This window comes from Psittacula echo, assembly GCF_963264785.1.
Source record: "Psittacula echo genome assembly, chromosome: 6".
In the NCBI taxonomy this organism is placed as follows: Eukaryota; Metazoa; Chordata; class Aves; order Psittaciformes; family Psittacidae; genus Psittacula; species Psittacula echo.
The window spans coordinates 23,857,206-23,875,534 of NC_137743.1; the positions used below are offsets into that span (position 1 = coordinate 23,857,206).

At 59.9% G+C, this 18,329-nt stretch overlaps 1 protein-coding gene across 1 annotated transcript; it reads left to right on the forward strand.

Annotated features, from left to right (window-relative positions):
- Positions 1-19: 19 nt before the first annotated feature.
- IHH (Indian hedgehog signaling molecule) lies at positions 20-10,080 on the forward strand (the record flags this gene model as incomplete). The annotated part of the gene is made up of 3 exons (XM_080620896.1): positions 20-322; positions 6,185-6,446; positions 9,419-10,080. 3 exons carry the CDS (start codon positions 20-22, stop codon positions 10,078-10,080), a joined length of 1,227 nt encoding a protein of 408 aa, XP_080477022.1.
- Positions 10,081-18,329: the final 8,249 nt, after the last annotated feature.

Below are 18,329 nucleotides of genomic sequence, written 5' to 3' on the forward strand. Positions count from 1 at the left end.
CGGGGCCGCCGGGCTCGCCATGAAGCCGGCGCGGCTGCTGCTGCTGCTGAGCGGGTACGCGCTGCTGCTGGCGCCGGCCGTGCGCGGCTGCGGGCCGGGCAGGGTGGTGGGCAGCCGCCGCCGCCCGCCCCGCAAGCTCATCCCGCTCGCATACAAGCAGTTCAGCCCCAACGTCCCCGAGAAAACGCTGGGGGCCAGCGGCCGCTACGAGGGCAAGATCGCGCGCAACTCGGAGCGCTTCAAGGAGCTGACGCCCAACTACAACCCCGACATCATCTTCAAGGACGAGGAGAACACCGGCGCCGACCGGCTCATGACCCAGGTACGGTCCCGCCGCCGCCCGCTTCGACCCCCGCGTCGGGCATCGGCGGGCACCGGGGCTACTAGGGAGCGCCCTGCGCTCCGCTCCCCTGGGGCAGCGCGGCCAGCAGCGGGGGACCCGGCGCTGCGGCTTCCCCGTCCTGCCTCGGGCATTCTGGTACCCGACCCTGGCTGTAGGCTGCGGAGCGTGGGCATCTCCATTCGCCGGGCGCTGCAAACCTCTGCCCCTTCGGCTGGGCTGAGCGCGTCGGACCCGGAGCTGGCAGCACGCTGCTCCCGGAGCCGGCAGCACCCTGCCCCGCTGACCCTCGGATCCTGTGGCACCCATGCCTGCTGCACCCCGAAGTGTGCCCTTGTGCCTCCGGAGTTGGGAGCACCTTGCCCGGCTGTGCTACAACTCATGTCCCCTGGTCCCCCGAGCTGGTAGCGCCCTGCCCTCCAAGCTGGCAGCAGCCTGCCCTGGTGCATCCCACGCCATGCCGCTCTGTTCCCGATCCGGTAGCACCCTGCCCCACTGCACCCACCCTGCCCTCTCCCTCGTACTTGCGTGCCGGCCGGCAGAGCAGGCAGCCTGCCCGCTGCAGCCGAGGGACGGGGCAGAGCCCGGTGTGCTGGCAGGGAGGGCAGGAGGCAGAGCCGCAAGCTGGGCTCCCGGAGCGCCCTTGCTGACCTTGGACCGCTGAAACCCAGTGCCGTGCCTCCGTGCCCCCTCCGCCCGTGTGTCTCGGGTGGGATTGTGAGAGGTGCTCGATGCGGGCTGCTTGCTGCTGTCGGGGACAGGAACAACCTGTTACAGCAAATGCCCTGTTGTAGTCAGTTTGCAAGTGTTCTGGGCCAGTGAGAAGGAGAAGTGGGGGGGACAAAGGACAGCAGTGGAAGGGGGGATGATGCTGGATGAAGGTTACTCTGTGTTTTAATATTGCCAGGAGAATGCCTGAGGGTTTCAGGAATGCAGATAAGGAGCCGCACGGCCTTGCTAAGAAACCTGGCCACCAGCCTCAGCACTGGGTTACAGCCTGAGTGAGCTCCCGGGGGAGGCGGATGGGAGCCAGGGCCACCCTGCTGACCGCTGCATCCCCGGTGCAGGACTGATGGCTGGGTGAGCTGTGGTAGTGGGCACTGAGCAGGGCTCTGGCCATGGTTTCTGACCCAGGTGCTGGTAACAGTGGGAGGAGAAGCTGTTTGGGTGCTGGTTTGACAGCTCTGCAACCCCATGTGCCCCGGGGGCAGGTCCTGTGGCAGGGGCCACACTCCGGAGTGGTTCTTATGTTAGGGACTGCAGCAGAGGGACCAGGATCCCTGTGAGGCAGCACCAAGCTTGGGGAGTTGTAGAAGTTGAAGTTGCTGGTGCCTGGAGCCCTGGTGCTGGGCTGGAGTCTGCATCCCCTGGGGAACAGATTCAGGGATACTTGAAGCAGTGAGCTCCGCTGCTCCATGCATCGGGAAAGTGGGTGACATAGTGTTGCTTGAGCTGGAGGCAGGAAAGTGCTTCAGACTGAGTTTGCTCTTGAGAGTGCTCCCACCACCTGCCCTAATGCAGCCAGTGTCTGCATCCCTGGGAGATGCATCCCTGGGAAAGGGAGGGCCCCATGCCCCACCTGCTACACTTCCTGCTGTCCCGATGCCTTTGGAAGCTCCCTGGTCTTCTTGGGGTGCCCAAATGAGGGCTCTTACCCAGCAGGGTCCCTGGCCACCACACATCCATGCATTGATGGGTACCATAGTGCTTTAGGCAGACTTGCAGGAAATTGTCCCCATTGCTGTGGAGGTGGCATGACTTCTGGCAGCTTGCTGCCATCCCTCAGCTGTCTGAGCTTGTCTGTTGCTCCTGGCTGTGGGAGATGCTCCCAGACATGGAACTTCCAGCTTTGGCACCATGGCCTGTGTTGCTATGGTTTGGAAAGGCCATTGACCCAACTTCTTGTCCCTTCCCCCAGTGCACTGGCTTTTACTGCTGTTGACTCACTTCAAACCTGTTTTCTTTCCCCAAGTCCAAGGGTCTGGGTGTCCCAGGCAGCCGGAAGATGCCGCCTGCTTTGGGGGGTAGTGCTGCTCTCTGCCCGCCTTTGCTTTATCGTTTCATCTTCCTCAAGAATTCCAGTGTGTTTGCTCTCGCTGGTCCCACTCGGAGGTGCTGCGATAAGGCTGGAGGCAGAGCCCGCCTCACCTCTCCCTGGCAGCTTGGCCCAGGAATGTCCTGGGTCCCCTGCCCCCATGGAGTCCCAGCCTCTCCCTACCCCAGCCATCACCCTTTGCAGGCAGTGCTAGCTCAGCTGCTATGGAGACCATCCTTGCAGTGGTGAGGAATTTGTCATGGAGACCTTGGGATAGGACTCTAAGCTTACTTTGGGAGAAATCTCACCTTGGGGGGAGATGCTAGTGGAACCCCTCTTCTCTTGACCAGGCTCTGGACATCGGGTAGCTGTAGCCAGACACACTCTATTCACAACCCCTCTGCTGAGGCTGTGGTTACACCTGGGTGTCCTGTGTATCTCTGCTCACATGGCCCTGGGGTCCCTGCTGATGGTGCCCTGTCTTGAAGCTGTGCCCTTCCTTCCAAACCTGCTGCGTTCCCTAAAGGGGTTTAACTTCCTCCATAAGACATGAGCCTGTTCCCAGTCTGGACACAAGAAAGTAGATACCAATGTTGGTCAGTGGGGAGAACATCTCTGATCATCCCAGCCTAACATCCCCAAGGTCTCCACCATGATGTGCATGGAACAGCACAGAACCACACAGCTCAGTGTCGTGGCACAGAGCCCCACCCTGCATGTGGCATGAGGGTGCCACTACAGGGACAAGCTGTGCCCCCTCTTACACAAAGTCACCACCCGCCTTCACCCCAAACCCTGCTGTGTGCCTGTTGCATGGGTGTATTCCTCCCGGCTGGGCACCAGAGCAGCGCTGGGGCTGGTGAGCCATGGCCAGGGGTCAGTGCCACACTGCTGAGCTCAGACATCCCTCTCCAGCCTGGGCCCTACGGGGCCCGTGGGCCATGGCAGCATTTCCACATCTTTGCTGTCACCTTGCGAGATCTTGTGTTCACTCCCAGGCAGGAGTGAGACCATGCCACTCAGGCAAGCATGGTCACCCTGGTTCCCGAGGATGCTCTAGGCCCTCTGGGCTCTGTGTGGGGAGGAGGTGGGCTCTCCCTGTAGCCCCCAGCAAGCACAGAGCCTGCAGACAGCCCATGACCATGGCTTTATAGGTCCCTGCCTACCTGTCTGTGCAGGCAGCAGAGCCCTTGGGCAGGTAGTGCCCGTCCCTACTTGTTCCCTGCCATCTGTGCCTGCTCTCTGCTGGCCATGCCTGCTCCCTGCCCATTTTTACCTGCTCCTTGCCCATCTCTGTCTACCCTTCCCTGTTGTCTTCTCTCTGCCTCCTGTACCTGCTCCCTACCCATCCTGCCTGCTTGTCCTTACCTATCACTGCCTGCTCCCTGTTTACCACTGCTCATCCCTGCCTGCTCCCTCCTCATAGCTACCCGTTCACATCCCTGCCTGCTCCTTGTCCACTGCTGCCCTGTGCACCCGTGCCTGCTCCCCACCCGTTAGTACCTGCTATCTCCCCGACCGTCCCTGCCTGTCCCCGCCTGCTCCCTGTCCAGTGATACTTGTTCCTTCCCCGTTGCTGCCTGCTCGCTGCCGCTCCCCGCCCGTTGGTACCTGCTACCTGCTCATGGCTCACTGCTCCCCTCCCGTCGATACCTGCTCCGCGCCGGTCCCTGCGCGCTCCCTGTCCGTGCTCTGACACCTGCTGGCCACCAAAGGCACAGGCATAGCCGCCGGGCCCAGCAGCCCGGGGACAGTGTGCTCGGAGCTCGGGTTTGTGCACCCAGCCGGGCAGGCTGACCGGCAGCCGAGCGATACCTGCGGCGAGGAGGGGAAGGTGGGACCCTTGGGCTGGGGCTGTGCAGGGATCGGCACAGGCAGGAGTCAAGGCAGCCCAGGTGGGTCACAGGAGCTGGTGATAGGCAGTGTCCCTGTCACGGGGACAGCGCTTGGAGGGTCTCGGTGTTCGTGTGCAGGCAGGGTGCCCCTGGAGGCCAGACGGGCTGGCAGTAAGGGCATGAGGGGTGCCCAGAGTGGGGTGCTGGCAAGGGAGCAGCAGAGGGACTCCTGAATTGATGGCTGGGGGATATAGGGAGGCATTGGGAACTCCTTGCCTGCCTCCATCCCTGAACCCCCTTACTGCCCCTCTTTGCATTGTTCCCATGGGTCCAGGGACCTTGGGAACTGCTTGTGCCAAGTGGCACCAAGTGGGGTTGGATGGGGACAAAAGTCGCTCCCCTCCTTCCTCCTCCTCCCCTCACCTGGCAACTGTTTGCCCAACACCTTCCTGGCTTATCTCCCCACACCCAGGCAGCCGTGGGATGAGGGCAGAGGTGCTCCTTCGCCCCATGTGGGGCAAAGGCCTGCCTGGCACTGCCCTTCCTGAGGCCCTGACCCTGACAAGCACAAGCGGGCTTCCCTGAGAGCAGCAGCACCCACCTCCCCAGGACTGGAGCAGTACTTGGGCATAGGGTGAGGACTCACAGTTTTGGGGGTCAGTTCCCTGTGGAAACAGTGCTGGGACATTTCAGAGCCTGGGGGCATAATCAGCATTGGGTTTTATAGCCATGGTTCCTGCTCGCTGTAGCTGTGTCTCACCATGACGTCCTGTGGTGGTGAGTTCCAGCGCTGAGCTGGGTATCACACAAAACTATCCCCTGCAGTGGCTGGCTTTTAGGCTGCTGCCCAGTCATTTCATTGCTTCCCAGACCTACCTCACACTTCGCTGTGAGTGCTCTGTCCTTTGCTCTGCTTTTATAGTGCTCTCTGTGACCCCCCAGAATCTCCTTTCCAGGCTGCACAGTCCTCACTCGTTCACCTGGATTTGTGTTTAAGCTCCCATATTGCTTTTCCTACATCTTTTTTAGCTCTCCTCCGTTCCTTTTGCAGCAGGGAAGGGACCAGAAGCATGGGCTGTACTTTTCCAAGCCCAGAGTGGAGGGGCTTGGTTCCTCCCTGAGGTGGAGCTGTGGCTGGCGGAAGCGGGCAGTGCAGGGTGGCTGCAGCACATGCATTTGGGGCTGGTATCCCTCTGCCTGCTGGGGAGGACTGCGACAGGGGGGATATAAGGCAGGGCTGTTGCCTTGCTTGGGTGACCTCTGTGGCCACCAGGTGTGGGGCTTTTGGGATCTGCTGCAGTTCTTTAGCTCTGGCTTTTCAGCCCTTGTGGTGTGGAGAGGTGGAGAGGGCTTCACCCCACATCCTTTCTGCACCAGCACAACAGAGCTCTTGATCAGGTTTGGCATTTCCCACATAAGCGGCGGCTAGATGAAGGTATGAGGCTGCCCAGTGCTGTGTCCTTGTGCCTCAGGACTCGAGGAGGACCATCCAGAGCAGTATTGAGCACTGGGCAGGTTGTTTCATTTGTGCTTGGAGATAGTGCTGGGGACCTCCCTGGGGGATCCTGAGTCCTCCTTCTGTTACCGGGGAGCCCCTGAGGCAATGCTAGCACAGGGCAGGTGTCTGCAAGCAAAGGGTGTTTCACACCAGCCCAGGCTGTGGTGCCTGAAAGGCTTTCCAGCATCCCAGGAACTGGAGGAGAAAGGGAGGAGGAGATGGGTGCCCTGTTGTGGTGCACACCCTTGGGAGATGCTGAAATCAAACAGTGGGATATCAGGCACTGCGGGAAGTCTGGAGGGCATGGGATGGAAACGGCAGCTCGTTCTCACATCTTCCTCTGCTAGACCAGCCCCTGAAGGGCCTGAGGACCCAGAGAAGCTTCTTGGAAGCAGGGTGGGATGCAACCTGCCAACCATGCAGCTAACCCCTGCACTCCCAAAAGCTTTTACTGACTCTGCCCCTCTGCCCTGCAGCGCTGCAAGGACCGCTTGAACTCCCTGGCCATCTCTGTCATGAATCAGTGGCCAGGGGTGAAGCTGCGGGTGACGGAGGGCTGGGATGAGGACGGGCACCACTCGGAGGAGTCGCTGCATTACGAGGGCCGAGCCGTCGACATCACAACCTCAGATCGGGATCGTAACAAGTACGGCATGCTGGCTCGCCTGGCCGTGGAGGCTGGCTTCGACTGGGTCTACTATGAGTCCAAGGCACACATCCACTGCTCTGTCAAGTCAGGTAAGGCCCGGGGCAGGGGGGGACAGTGAGCAGGGCCAGGGGCCAGTCCCGCTGTTGCAGCTGGCTGTGTGGGGTGCTCCTGGGGGGCACTGGCTCTTGCAGTGTGATTTCCCTATCTGGGGCAGACAGTCAGCTGAGGAGTGAGTCATGCATCTGTGGCCAGCAGGGCCTTGGGGCAAACTCTCTGTCTCACTCCCATGTACCTGCACCCTGACCCACCCTGTCTACCTCGTCTCCTTTTTCCACCCCACATCCCATTCTCCCACAGCCTGTTTCCCCATCACATCTGTCTCCTCTGCCTTTGCCCTTGCAGTCCCTTAGTGCCCAGCTGCCCATGCTCAGCTCCATCCAGTCTTGCCCTTCACTGCTGGCTGCTCTTGGGCTTCTGCTGTCACAGCAGCATCCATCCAGCCCTGACTGGCCAGGGCCGGGGACAGGGACACCCAGTCAGAGACAGGCCAGGGTACTCTGGGAACAGCTGCTCTGCTGTGCAGTGGAAGGGGAGAGAGCTGGGGGTGCTGAGGGCAGAGGCAGCTGGACTGGAGTGAGGGTGCTGGTGCTGTTTGCTCCACGCCGTGAACGGGGGCGCTGCTCGCCGGCCCTGCCCGTGGCCGGGAAGGGATTGAGTGGGATGCACGGCGCCCCCCCAGCCTGGGGGGAAGCTGCTGCCCCTGCCAGGGATGCTGCAGGTCCCGGTGGAGCGGCCGCTCTGGCGGCAGAGGGCAGCAGTGGCCCATCACCGCGCCCGCCGCGCCGAGCCGCGCTCCCCCGCAGCCAGGAGGGGCCGAGCTGCTGTCCCGACGCCGGCGTGCCCGTGTCGTAACAGGCTGGGCACACGGAGCACTTGCACAGGCAGAGGGCTGTGTCTGCACACACGTGCCCGCAGCCGTGCCCGCGCCCCCATGTGCCGCGGTGATGCCGGTGTCGCCCCGCGTCTCTTGCCGCCGGGCTCGGCTCCCACCGCACTACTGTGCCTGTCCTGCTGCCCTAGCCCGCGGCCAGCGGCCGGAGCCCCCCAGACGCCAGCCGGCCCCCCCGCGCTGACCCGCTCCCCCGTGCCGGTGCCAGGACAGGCGAAACGCTGGCAGGCGATGGAGGTGGGGCGATCACGACGCAGAGAGGGAACGACGCGCCCCCGAAGAAGAGGGACGAAGCTTGAGAAAAGGACCAGGGCTTCTGTGCCCCAGGGCACCCTGTGGGGCTGGCCGGAGGAGAGGGGCCAGGCTCCGAAGGAAGGACCATGACCCCAGAGCCTTGGGGCTGGCCAGAGGAGTGGGGCTGTGCCCCTGGAGAAGGACAGAGGCTCTTGAATGCTGGGACCAACCGAAGAGGGATGCTGTGACCCAGGGAGCAGACTGGGGCCCTGAGGCCCTGGAGGGCTTCTGAAGGCTGGCCACAGCCCCCTCGCTGCACAGTAATTCCTTGGGGCTCTGAGTCTACTGTATTTATCCTCGAGGCCATGGGGAGCCCAGGAGTGTGTGGTGGAGGCTGTGCGGTGCATATCACGACCACCCCCCAGAGCTGTGTACAAGGGGCAGCTGGGCTGCCCCTGCCTCTTAGTAAATGGCTTTTATTTTTGTACGGATGGCTGCGTGGCCTGTTACATGTATTGTGTCTTCTCGGGTCCCCCCTGCACCCCTCCGTGCCCAGCACCTGTGCACCCTGCTTCTGCCAGGTGCCCCTCTTGCCCTCCTGCCAGCCCGTCCCCACAGCTCTGCTGCCTGCCTGGGGATGTGGGGTGCAGGATTTGGGACCTGGCCTTCATGGCAGGCACGGGGCGGACCCTGCACCTCATCTGAGCAATAAAAGGATTCTGTCCCAGAGATGGATGCTTCTCTTCATGGGCCTGGGGGCTGGGATTTGGCTCTGTGCAGAGCTGGGGAGTGATGGAAGGCAGTGCCATCTGGGTGGGGACACTCAGGGATTAGATGAGGGAGCTGGGAGAGGGACCTGAAGGGAGGGGCTGGGAGCTAGAAGCTGGGAGTGTGCAGTGCCAGGAGCAGGACCCTGGATGAGATGACCCTAGCACACGGTGGGAGGACATCATATAGATGCTAAGATAGGGGTTACTGGGGCTTGGGGGAGCAGGGCTGCTGTGGGAGATGAGTAACATTCCTTGGGAAACCAGGGTTCCCTTGCTAAGTGCCAGGATGGTACCCTGGTGATACTTGGTGCCTTACTGCATCTTTTCATCTGAGGAGGGGTAGGAAAGCTGTGACACCATCCCAGGGGACAAGTCCAGAGAGTTTTGGTGCTTTGCCCTGTGACAGCTGCTAGCAAAGCCCTGCCCAGAAAGCTGGTGGCTTTTTCCTGATGATGGCCACAGGCTGTAATATCTCCCTGCAGCTCAAAGAGGGGGTTGGCTGGCATGTGTGGTGCAGGGGTGAGCAGGCAGAAGGGAGCAGGGCTACAGAGCGGAGTGGAGGGGTGCCATGGTGCTGAGGGAGGGTGCTGCACCCTGTGCACCCTTCGTTGTAGCATCCTCCCCAGCAGTAGCCAGGCACAGCACCACAGGGGATGGGGATGATGTGAGCATGCAGAGCACTCTCCTCCTCAGCCTGACATTGACTCAGGGCTCTGCCTCCCTGCTTTTGAGCTTTGGGTGCCCCTGACACTGCCTTGTGCATCTGGGGCTATGGCTGTGCCCTGCTCCCCTTGCCAAGCAGGTTTCAGGATGTAGGTCTGCAGAGCAGTGAACTGGCACCATAGCACGAAGCAGATGCTGCCGTGTGTGGCTTGAGCCCTCAATTGCCACCCCCAGTGAAACAGTGGCTGGGGGAATAGACACCCAGAGAGGCTGGATTAGTGGCTGGGGGTGTGTAAGGGACGCGTGATTGCTGGTGATGCCACAGGAGGGTTATCCCCAGGTGAGCAAAGCCAGGCAGCCTGGGAGGGTCTCTGTATGTCGTGGAGGGGTGATGCTGGGGTTCTGTCAGACAGGTAACCCTCCTGTCCTCTCTTTCCCTATGCAGAGCACTCGGCCGCTGCGAAGACAGGTGGCTGCTTCCCTGGGCGGGCACTGGCAACGCTGGAGGATGGTGTGCGGACACCGCTGTGGGCCCTGCGCCCGGGCCAGCGGGTGCTGGCGATGGACGAGGCGGGCAGGCCCACCTACAGCGACTTCCTGGCTTTCCTGGACAAGGAGCCCCGTGCCCTCATCTCCTTCCACGTCATCGAGACGCTGAAGCCACCACGGCGCCTGGTGCTGACACCCACCCACCTGCTCTTTGTGGCTCAGAACTCCTCTGCGCCCGCTGCCCGCTTCCGCCCCACCTTTGCCAGCCGCGTGCGCCCCGGACACTTTGTGCTGGTGGTGGTGGGGGGGGGTGGCTTGCAGCCCGCCGAGGTGGTGGCGGTGCGGGACCACAGGGATGTGGGGGCCTATGCCCCGCTGACGCGCCATGGGACGCTGGTGGTGGATGGTGTGGTGGCCTCGTGTTTCGCCCTGGTGCAGGAGCAACATCTGGCACAGCTGGCCTTCTGGCCACTTCGGCTCTACCACAGCCTGGTGGGGTGGGCAGGGGTACAGGGGGACGGTGTGCACTGGTACTCGGGGCTGCTCTACCGCCTGGGAAGGCTGCTCTTGCCCCCCGACAGCTTCCACCCACTGGGGGTACCGCAGATGGAGAGCTGAGGGTGTGCCCCAGCCAGTGCTGCTGGTGGAGGTGGTGGCTGCGGGGCGGCTCAGTGGGGGCCAGCACCCCCTCCCAAAGCTGGGTGCCCATGTGGAGCTGCCTCCAGCCCTGCCTGCTTGGGGCACAGCCACCTCCCAGTTGGGGAGCACTGGGGCTGCCTGGTGTGCCTCCTCCATGCCCACCACTCCCTCCTCACCCCCTGTTCTTTGGTGCAGGGGGAAGGCACAAAGGGTGCCCCCCGAACATGGGGTTGCCCCTGGCTGGATCCACATGCTGCTATTTGTGTGTGTGTGCGTGATGTATGTGTGCGTGTGCAGAATTAGCTAACGACGGAGGTCTGGTAGGCCAGGGGGAGAGGGAAGAGGAGACAGCCCTTGGCTGCAGCCTGCTGTAGCCTGCCTGCAGCCGGTGGAAAGGCTTTGGGAGAAGCGCCCCAGGGCCCTTTGCTGGGCAGCCCGGGCAGGAGGGCAGGCGATGCCATTCCCACCCCTGGAACATGGAAGCTGGGAAGAGGGTGATCCAGGTACTGGAACTGTGCCTTGCCCTTAGGCCCTGACTATGGATGTAGGGGGGCAGCCAAAACCAGTCCTTATGTGCCTGGGGTGCCCAAGCATCAGCAGGGCTGAAAGGGCAGGCATGAAACTCCTGACTTGGTGACACAAATGCTGCTGGAGCAAGGGACTCAGTAGTGGGACCCAAGCTCTGCTCAAAGCCAGTATTGTATCCACCTGGCCAGACATGCCCATGGGGATGCTTTGACCTCATGGGGTGCTCTAGCTGGCAAGAGGGGGCTGCAGAGGCAGGGGTGTGGGCAGGAAAGTGCAGGTATCAGCCAGGCATGGGCACTCACTGGTAGGGAGAGCTGGGGCTGCAGCCAGATGTGGGAAAGAAAAGCATCATGGGAGAAAAGCGCTCCCTCCCTTACCTCCCTGCCTCCTGCCCTGAGCTGGCTGAACCCACAGGCATGCCTTTCCCACCCCAAAGCTAAACCATTCCTCAAGCTCCAAACCGCGCCTGGCCCATCCTCTCTGAGCCCCCAGCACCCGAAACCCTCAGGGTAACTCATTGCTGCTCACCCTCTCCCGGGACCTGGGGGGAATTTGTTGGAGCTGTAGCCACGCTTCCCCCCTCAAACTCCTGTCTAGAGTCTCAGCCTCCCCTGGCTCCACATTAGCGGAGGTGAAGGGTCTTTGGGGGGGCTGTGGCCTGTGCTCCCCCTGCAGCATCACACGTCTTTATTTATTGACCTGCTGTTTGTATGTGCCATGGATGGGAGGCAGTGTGGGCACGTGCAGGTGAGACGGGAGCCGGGGGGGTGTGTGTGTGAAGCTGTTTGGTTGGGGGATGATTTTTTTTTTTTTTAACAAAAAGCAGAAATTATTTAAAGATTATTTTAAAGCGCAGTTTTTTGGTGATCGATGTCCAGGGCAAAGTAAGAGAGTGCGAGCATGGCCAACTGCAGATGTGTTTTTTGTCTCTTCACTGGATGTAACTTTCCTGGTCGGGGACATGGCCAAATAAATCCATCATCTCCCAGGCAGGCATTTCAAGCTCTGGTGTGGGGAGTGAGGCAGGGATGGGGAGTGCTCACTGCCCATCATAAACAGGGCAGGCAGGGCTAGAGGCATCTTGTGCTTTTCCAAGAGCAATATTTGGCTGCTCAATGCTTCCAACAGCAAGGGTGAGCTCTTCCTCCCACCTCCCCTGTACCCAGGAGAGGTGGGCAGCCAGAGACCTACATGGGACAAAGCTGTCACTGGAGCCACCTATAAACTTAGGCAAGTGGGGCAGGATGTGGGAGGGACAGCCACTGTGGGACTGGCAGGGGCACTTCTGCATCCCAGTCTGGGCCCATCACCCACATGCCTGGCCACGCTGGGACAGCCTTCCCCACCATCTCCATCCCTACACCACCTCCTAGCCCAGTGCTTCTGGAGAAGGTGGACTCCTATCCTGTACACTGGGTTTCCCATGTCACTAGTGCTCATCATTGCTGGCTCTGTCCCCTTGCCAGCCCAGTCCCCCTCCACCCCACCTCCACACCAGCAGAAGGGAAGACCACCAGCCAGCACCCCACATACCTGCCCTACCCAAACACCCCTCTGTGCACCCCTTGCCCCATTTCCAAGCTGCCTTGCCTTGGTCTCTCCCTTGGGACCACAGTCCCTCCAGGGCTTTCCCTGGACCCCATGGCATGGTGAGTGTAGAGCAATTCGGCAGCAGGCTGTCAGCAAGGGCCCTCATCACCATGGTTAATTTAAGGGCTCTGCGAGGCGACTGAGCTAATTTAATTAGGTTCTTATTACAGAGAAGGACAAATTGGTCCCCGGGGGGGCCACGAGGTCAGGCTTTTGAGAGGCGCGTTATGGAGTGAAATTTCAATCAGGCTGCTGTCACAGGCATGGGGAGCTGCAGGCAGGGGATGCACAGGGAGTGGATGTGCCCTTTGAGGAACCCTGTGGTGCTGTGGGCAGCCCATCTCCAGGCCCAGGTTTTTAGGGTATCAGTGAGTATGTGGAACAACTTGTTGACCCATTAGGAGGATGCTGCAGAGTACTGGGGGACAGCTTTTGGGTGGAAGCAGGGAAAGCTCTGTTCGCTGGCTGTTCCCAGGGCAGTGAGAGAAAGGGAGAACACCCATAAAGATTTTTGGGTCTTTCTGAAGCCATAATAACTCCCCTCCTAGACCTATAAATTCCCATGGTAAGAATGGTGAGGACAAAATCATGTCCAGCTGACAGACAGGACTTTATGATGGGGCTCTTTCTTCTGTGGATGTCCCCCTCTTTCGTGTCACTCAGCCCCAGGAGAACCAAGGCAGCCTGAGGGTTGCCCCTCTGCTCGCGGGCACCTGAAGCAGCCCCATCTCCCAGGATGCCAGTCCCGAGTGGAGGGGTCCCACCGGAGTTCCGGCTGTGTGATGATGGATGGAGATGCTGGTGGGTGGCCGGCAGACGGGCCGGGCTGGAGGGTACCACAATGGATGTCTCTCCATCATTTTGTCTTCATTACCATGTCAATGGTAGGCGGGAGGGAGAGGAAGGGCATGTGGCGCAGGAGAAACCCCCCACATGCTCCCATCTGGGGTAGCGTGTCCTCCCCGCCATCCCTCTAGCCCTGTCTGAGCTTGTTAAGCCAGCGCCAGCACACCCCCGGCCCCAAATTCAGGGGCGGAGAAGTACCACCCCCTATTCAGAGCCTTGAAAAGGCTACAGGGTCCGGCGCTGTTAACAAGGGGGGACACTTGTTCCCGTCCCCGCCTCTCCCGTCTGTCCCTCGCCCCGTGGCCTTCTGCCGTGGCAGCGCCCAACAGCCCCGCTGGCAATGGAGGCGGGGGGGGGGGCTCGGGGAGCGGAGCACCCCGAAAGCATCTCCTCTTCATGGGGAACGGCACCTCAGCAGGGCGCGGGCAGGAAGCAACGGCAGGGAGGGCATCCTGCGGGACTCCAAGGTTAAACATTCCCCGTGGTGCAGGGAATATCCCCGGGAAAGGAGAAGGTTTGTGCCCATCACCAGGGCGCTCTGGGTCTAACCAGATCCCCATGGCCTAGGGCGTGACGGTGATGGGGATACACCCCGAAACATCTGGGCCTGCATGCAACAGCAGGTTGTGGGAATCCTCCTCCCAGAGAGGGCAGACAGACCCATCGCTGCCCCCCAAAAAAGCCCAGAGGAAGGAAGCTCCGTAGCCCTGCTTGGCCCCGCACGCTGGCAGCCAGTATCCGCTTCTCACTCGCATTAGCTTAATTTAGCTTAATGGCTTTTCAGAGTGCTGCTTCTCCGGGGGCATGAGCCCACAGGAGCCCCGGGAGCGTGCGTGATGCATGGTATTGACTGCGGAGCCCATCCTGTGCCCCAAATGCCTCCACCACCTCCCCCTGGCCCGAGCCCTCTCCTGCCCCTCTCTCAGCCATGGCACCCGTGTGAGGACAGCTCCCTCCAAATGCAGGAGCTGTCTGCTCCTCCGCAGAGCCTCCCTGCCTGCCCTTGGCAGCTTCGCCCGGGGGGGGCTGGAGGGGCTTCAGCAAGCAGGGGCCTCAAGGACTCACATCACAGCCCTCTGTGCCTGTACAGATGCTGACAGACAGGCATCCACCCCTTACACATAACTTTATCCCCTTGACAGACACATGCCCATCACCTCACCGGTCATGCCTGGATATTCCCCAGCTCTCAGCATTGCCATCCAATCCCGCAAACTATCTCTTTCCAGCCAGGATACGTTATAACCCAGGCAGCCTCTAGAGCACCCAGGTGTCCCTGATCTCTGTCCCTTCCTGGCAGAGGCCGGGTTCATGTGCATGGCCCATGGTGGCAGCATGGGCCCTGTGAGGACCATGGGACACGGGCACCGGGGGCAGTGCCCACTGCTGCAGCCATGCCTGCCCCATGTCTCCAGGGCAAACAGCCCTCTGGACCCACAAAGGGGGCTGACACCATTTCCCCTCTCCCAGGGTGAGCCCTGCAAACCCTCCCACTCCAGCACTGTCTAGCTCCCTCTCCCACTGTGTGGGGTATAGAGCTAATACACTGAAGCCCACCTTTCCCTTCCCATAACCCCTCCCCAGCTGCAGGATAGCCAGAGCAGAGGTGATGCTCATGCTCCCCCCCACTCTGTACGATGGAGAGGTGGCTGGGGACCATGCACGGGGGTCTGGCAGCAGGCAGCAGCCATTACCTCGTACATTGTCCCAGTGCAAGACAGGGTCTCCCAGCACCCCGGGAGCAGCCAGCAGGATATGACCCCAAGGGAAACCCAGCAGCATCTGGCCCTGACTTCCACCAGTGGCTCTGAGGTGCCCGTGATGTCAGGATAGGGGTGTGTGAGCATGTGACCGTGTGCAGGGGACGAGTAAGAATCTAATCAGGGTCCTTTTCCTCAATAAATCATTTGTCTCAATCCAACGCCCTCCTTCCTGCTCTAATAACTCCCGGCCGGGGCCCCACAGCCACAACAATGTGGCTAATGGAACGATTTATTTTCATAATGGTGCTGGTGGGGAGAAGGGGTGGCTGGGGCGGGGGCAGCACGCTCTGGGGCAGGAGTTTCTAATTAGTGAATGAAATCTGATGTAAGGCTGGAGGAAGATGGATTCGCTGCCTGACAAGAGGCCTTTCAGCTCATCAAAGTTCCCGAACAGGGAGGTAAATTAAATTATCTCTAATTCCTCACTAACCTCCAGGGAGTCACCCTTCCACCAGCTAAAGGTGGGTCCTTTCCTGAAATGAAGAGGCACTTGAAGGACTGAGTGGAAGGGACCGGGATCTGTGAAGGGGTGGGGATGACAAGATGGGATGGGGTGGGACAGTGAAGCAGAACAGGCTGCCACTGACTTTGCTGAAGAATAGGGAAGGAAAAGGTGATGATAAAGGATAGAGTTGCAAATGGTCAATAAATAAACAACTCCATGGACTAGTGACTGATTTGCAGCAAGTTTCCATCCGTCTTTGTCACTTAACCCATCAGAGAGCAGGACTGAATCCCAGCTGGTACTGGGATGGAGCAGAGCAGCCTGGCAGCAAGGAAAGGCATCCCAGCCCTCAAGGGGTTTGAGCAGGGGCAGCACTTGGCTTTGAAGGGGGTGACTGTTGCTGCAGCAGGCAAAGGGTTCAGCGCAGGGGAATGCTTCAGCAAAGACTCTTGTTCTCCTGGCTCTGCGTGATTTGGGGCCAATGCCAGCAATGTCAATGCTTGAGGTTTGAAAGCTGTTCTTGGGATACACAGTGGTTTTTTCCTAAATCCCCAGATCCTGGAGTCCTGTGATGGAGGCTCAGTTTTCACAGAGAATAAGGTCACTCCCTCCTAGCACTCCTGCTTGCTAGAGGGACCTTGCAGTGCCACCCTGCCACCACCCCAGATGTCCCAATACCATACTGCAAAGAAAAAAGCTTGGTGCTATGGCTGAAACCAGCCCCTGGCTCTCTCTGGGGCAGGCAGCACTATAAAATGCCCTGAAAGCACTGGAGCACACCACAGCTCCCCTCTGCAGGGCCAAGGAAACCCATTCAGGAGCAGCAGGCAGGTTTCCCGGGGTACCTCTCCGTGCAAAATCATGGCCTGCATTTCCTGCAAGATCTCCTGCCCTCCTGATCACAGCACTGCCAAGTGGCCGTGCTCACAGTACAGCCTAGGGAAGGAAATAGGGGTGCTGTGGAGGCACGGGGGACAGCCAGGGCCCTGCAGCATTGCCAGGGGCTTGCTGCAGGCTGGGGAGCTCAGTGCCCTCCCCACAGCTGAGCTGTGCGGAGCTGGGGCAGGCACAGAGCTGGCTGTGCTGACCCAATGCTCCAGGAATTTAATTTGTTTAATATATTCCCTGGGAAAGAAGAAAATAAATAAGTGGCACCTTGCGTGCCCCCATGTCTCACTCTCACAACGACGGTGTCAGCTTAACGAGCCGAAGCCCTCAGCCTGATTAACCAGCCACTGCTCCCTCTAATAGGGAACCACGGAGCAGCGTGATTGATGCATGGAGAGCATTAGCTGCTGCAGCCTGGTGCTCTACTGCCAGGCTGCGGCACTGTGCCCACCCCAGCCCTCTGGCTCCTGCCCTCCATACCCAGGGCAAGGACAAGGCAAAGGCTCCCTCTTGCCCCAGGAGGATCATCCTGCCCCACTGGTCTGTGGTGTAGGCAGTGCCTGGGAACATGATGCTGGGGCTGGTTTTGCCTCTAGAGATAAGGACATGCTGGTGGGTTCCCACTAGCTGTGGGGCAGCTCCTCAAAACAAGGACTGAGAGACAAGCTTGTGCTGTCCCCCATGGGCTGGGGTAGGGACACGTGGGGACACTGAGGCATAGAGATGCACTGAAGGCCACAGAGACAACCCAGCAGGAGCCCATGAGTCTTGGCAGCTCCTTCAAAACTAATCCACCAAGCCCTTACCATACCACTAGGAAGAAAACCCAAATGTCCCGACCCTTCCTTTTCCCATCCGTCCCTTGTTCAGGCTCTTCTGCAGCCCTGCTTGCATGTCCTTCTATCTGTCCCATTCTTATTGAGGTGTCTCTGGGTCTCACTGCAGAGGCATCACCCGCTCCCACCATCCCTGTCACACAGTTTCACCACCCCCTACCCCCACCTTGGGAAGGGGTTAATCAGCAGCCAGGGAGACAGGGTAATAAATGGCCGTTATCTTGTTAATGAGCTGACATTAATTAGAGCCCAAGGTCCTGGGAGGAGCAGCTGATTTATCCAGTCACCCTGGGAGCAGGTTAGGAGCTGACTCCATGGAAAGGCCATTAACAGGGAAAAGGTGAGGCTGTGTTGTGGAGTGTGTGTGGGGTGCGGGTGGAGGAAGTCACCTTGCACCCATCCCTGCACTGTCCCACCAACCTCTCAAGAGCTGAGCTCTGGCTCACTTCTCTTCCAGGGAGAAGCTCTGGCCTTAGGACAAGTCTCAAAGCAAAACCAGAAGATCCTGGAGCTGACAGGAAAAAGCAGAGATGGGGGATCCCCTGGTGCACCCAGAAATGGGGGTGTTGGGAGAAGAGAGCCTGGCTGTGCCAGGAATGTGTGTCACCGGACATGATGTGCTGGTGTGGTGGGCGAGAGCAGTGGGAACAGAGGCATAGGGAAGCAGCTGGAAGGATGCTGTGTATTCAGTCGCTTCTCTGCTTTCCTGGATGATTCTGAGCAATGGGAGATGTTGTCTGTTTAGCCTGTCCCCTGGGGTGAGAACAGACAGTGAGGAAAAGCTCTGGTGCTGCCTGAGCTGATGTGGGAGGCAGTAGGACAGAGGAGGTCTCTGGGCGGCTGCTGTGGGCTCATGGTGTTTCAGGATTGAAGGAGAAAGGTATCAGGGACTGATGGGACTGCAGATGTAGCAGTCAGGCCCTGGGTCCTTGCAACAAACGGATCTGAGCTGTGTGTGCCTGTCTGTTCAAGCCATGTGTTTACAATGGGACAAGCCATCTGTCCCTGTGCAGATCACCTCTGTAGCACATCACTGTGCTCCAGGAAGCTGAGCCAACAGCTAATAACGGGGAGCCCTAGGACATCCCCTGCCTGTTCCCCTGCAGCTGTATGGCCTGATCCTGTAGGATGCTTGTGCTCCAGCCCTTCATGGTGGTTGTGTGCTGGGATCAGATGTGACACTTCAGAACTGCCCTGGCTGTTTCTGCTGGAGGCAAGGGCCCTCCCTGTCCTGCAAGCCTTCCCATGTAGATTTGCCATCCCCTGGCTCCAGGATGGGAGCTGTTAACATGATTTTTCTGCTCAGCCTTGCCATGTCCCATCAGAGATGGG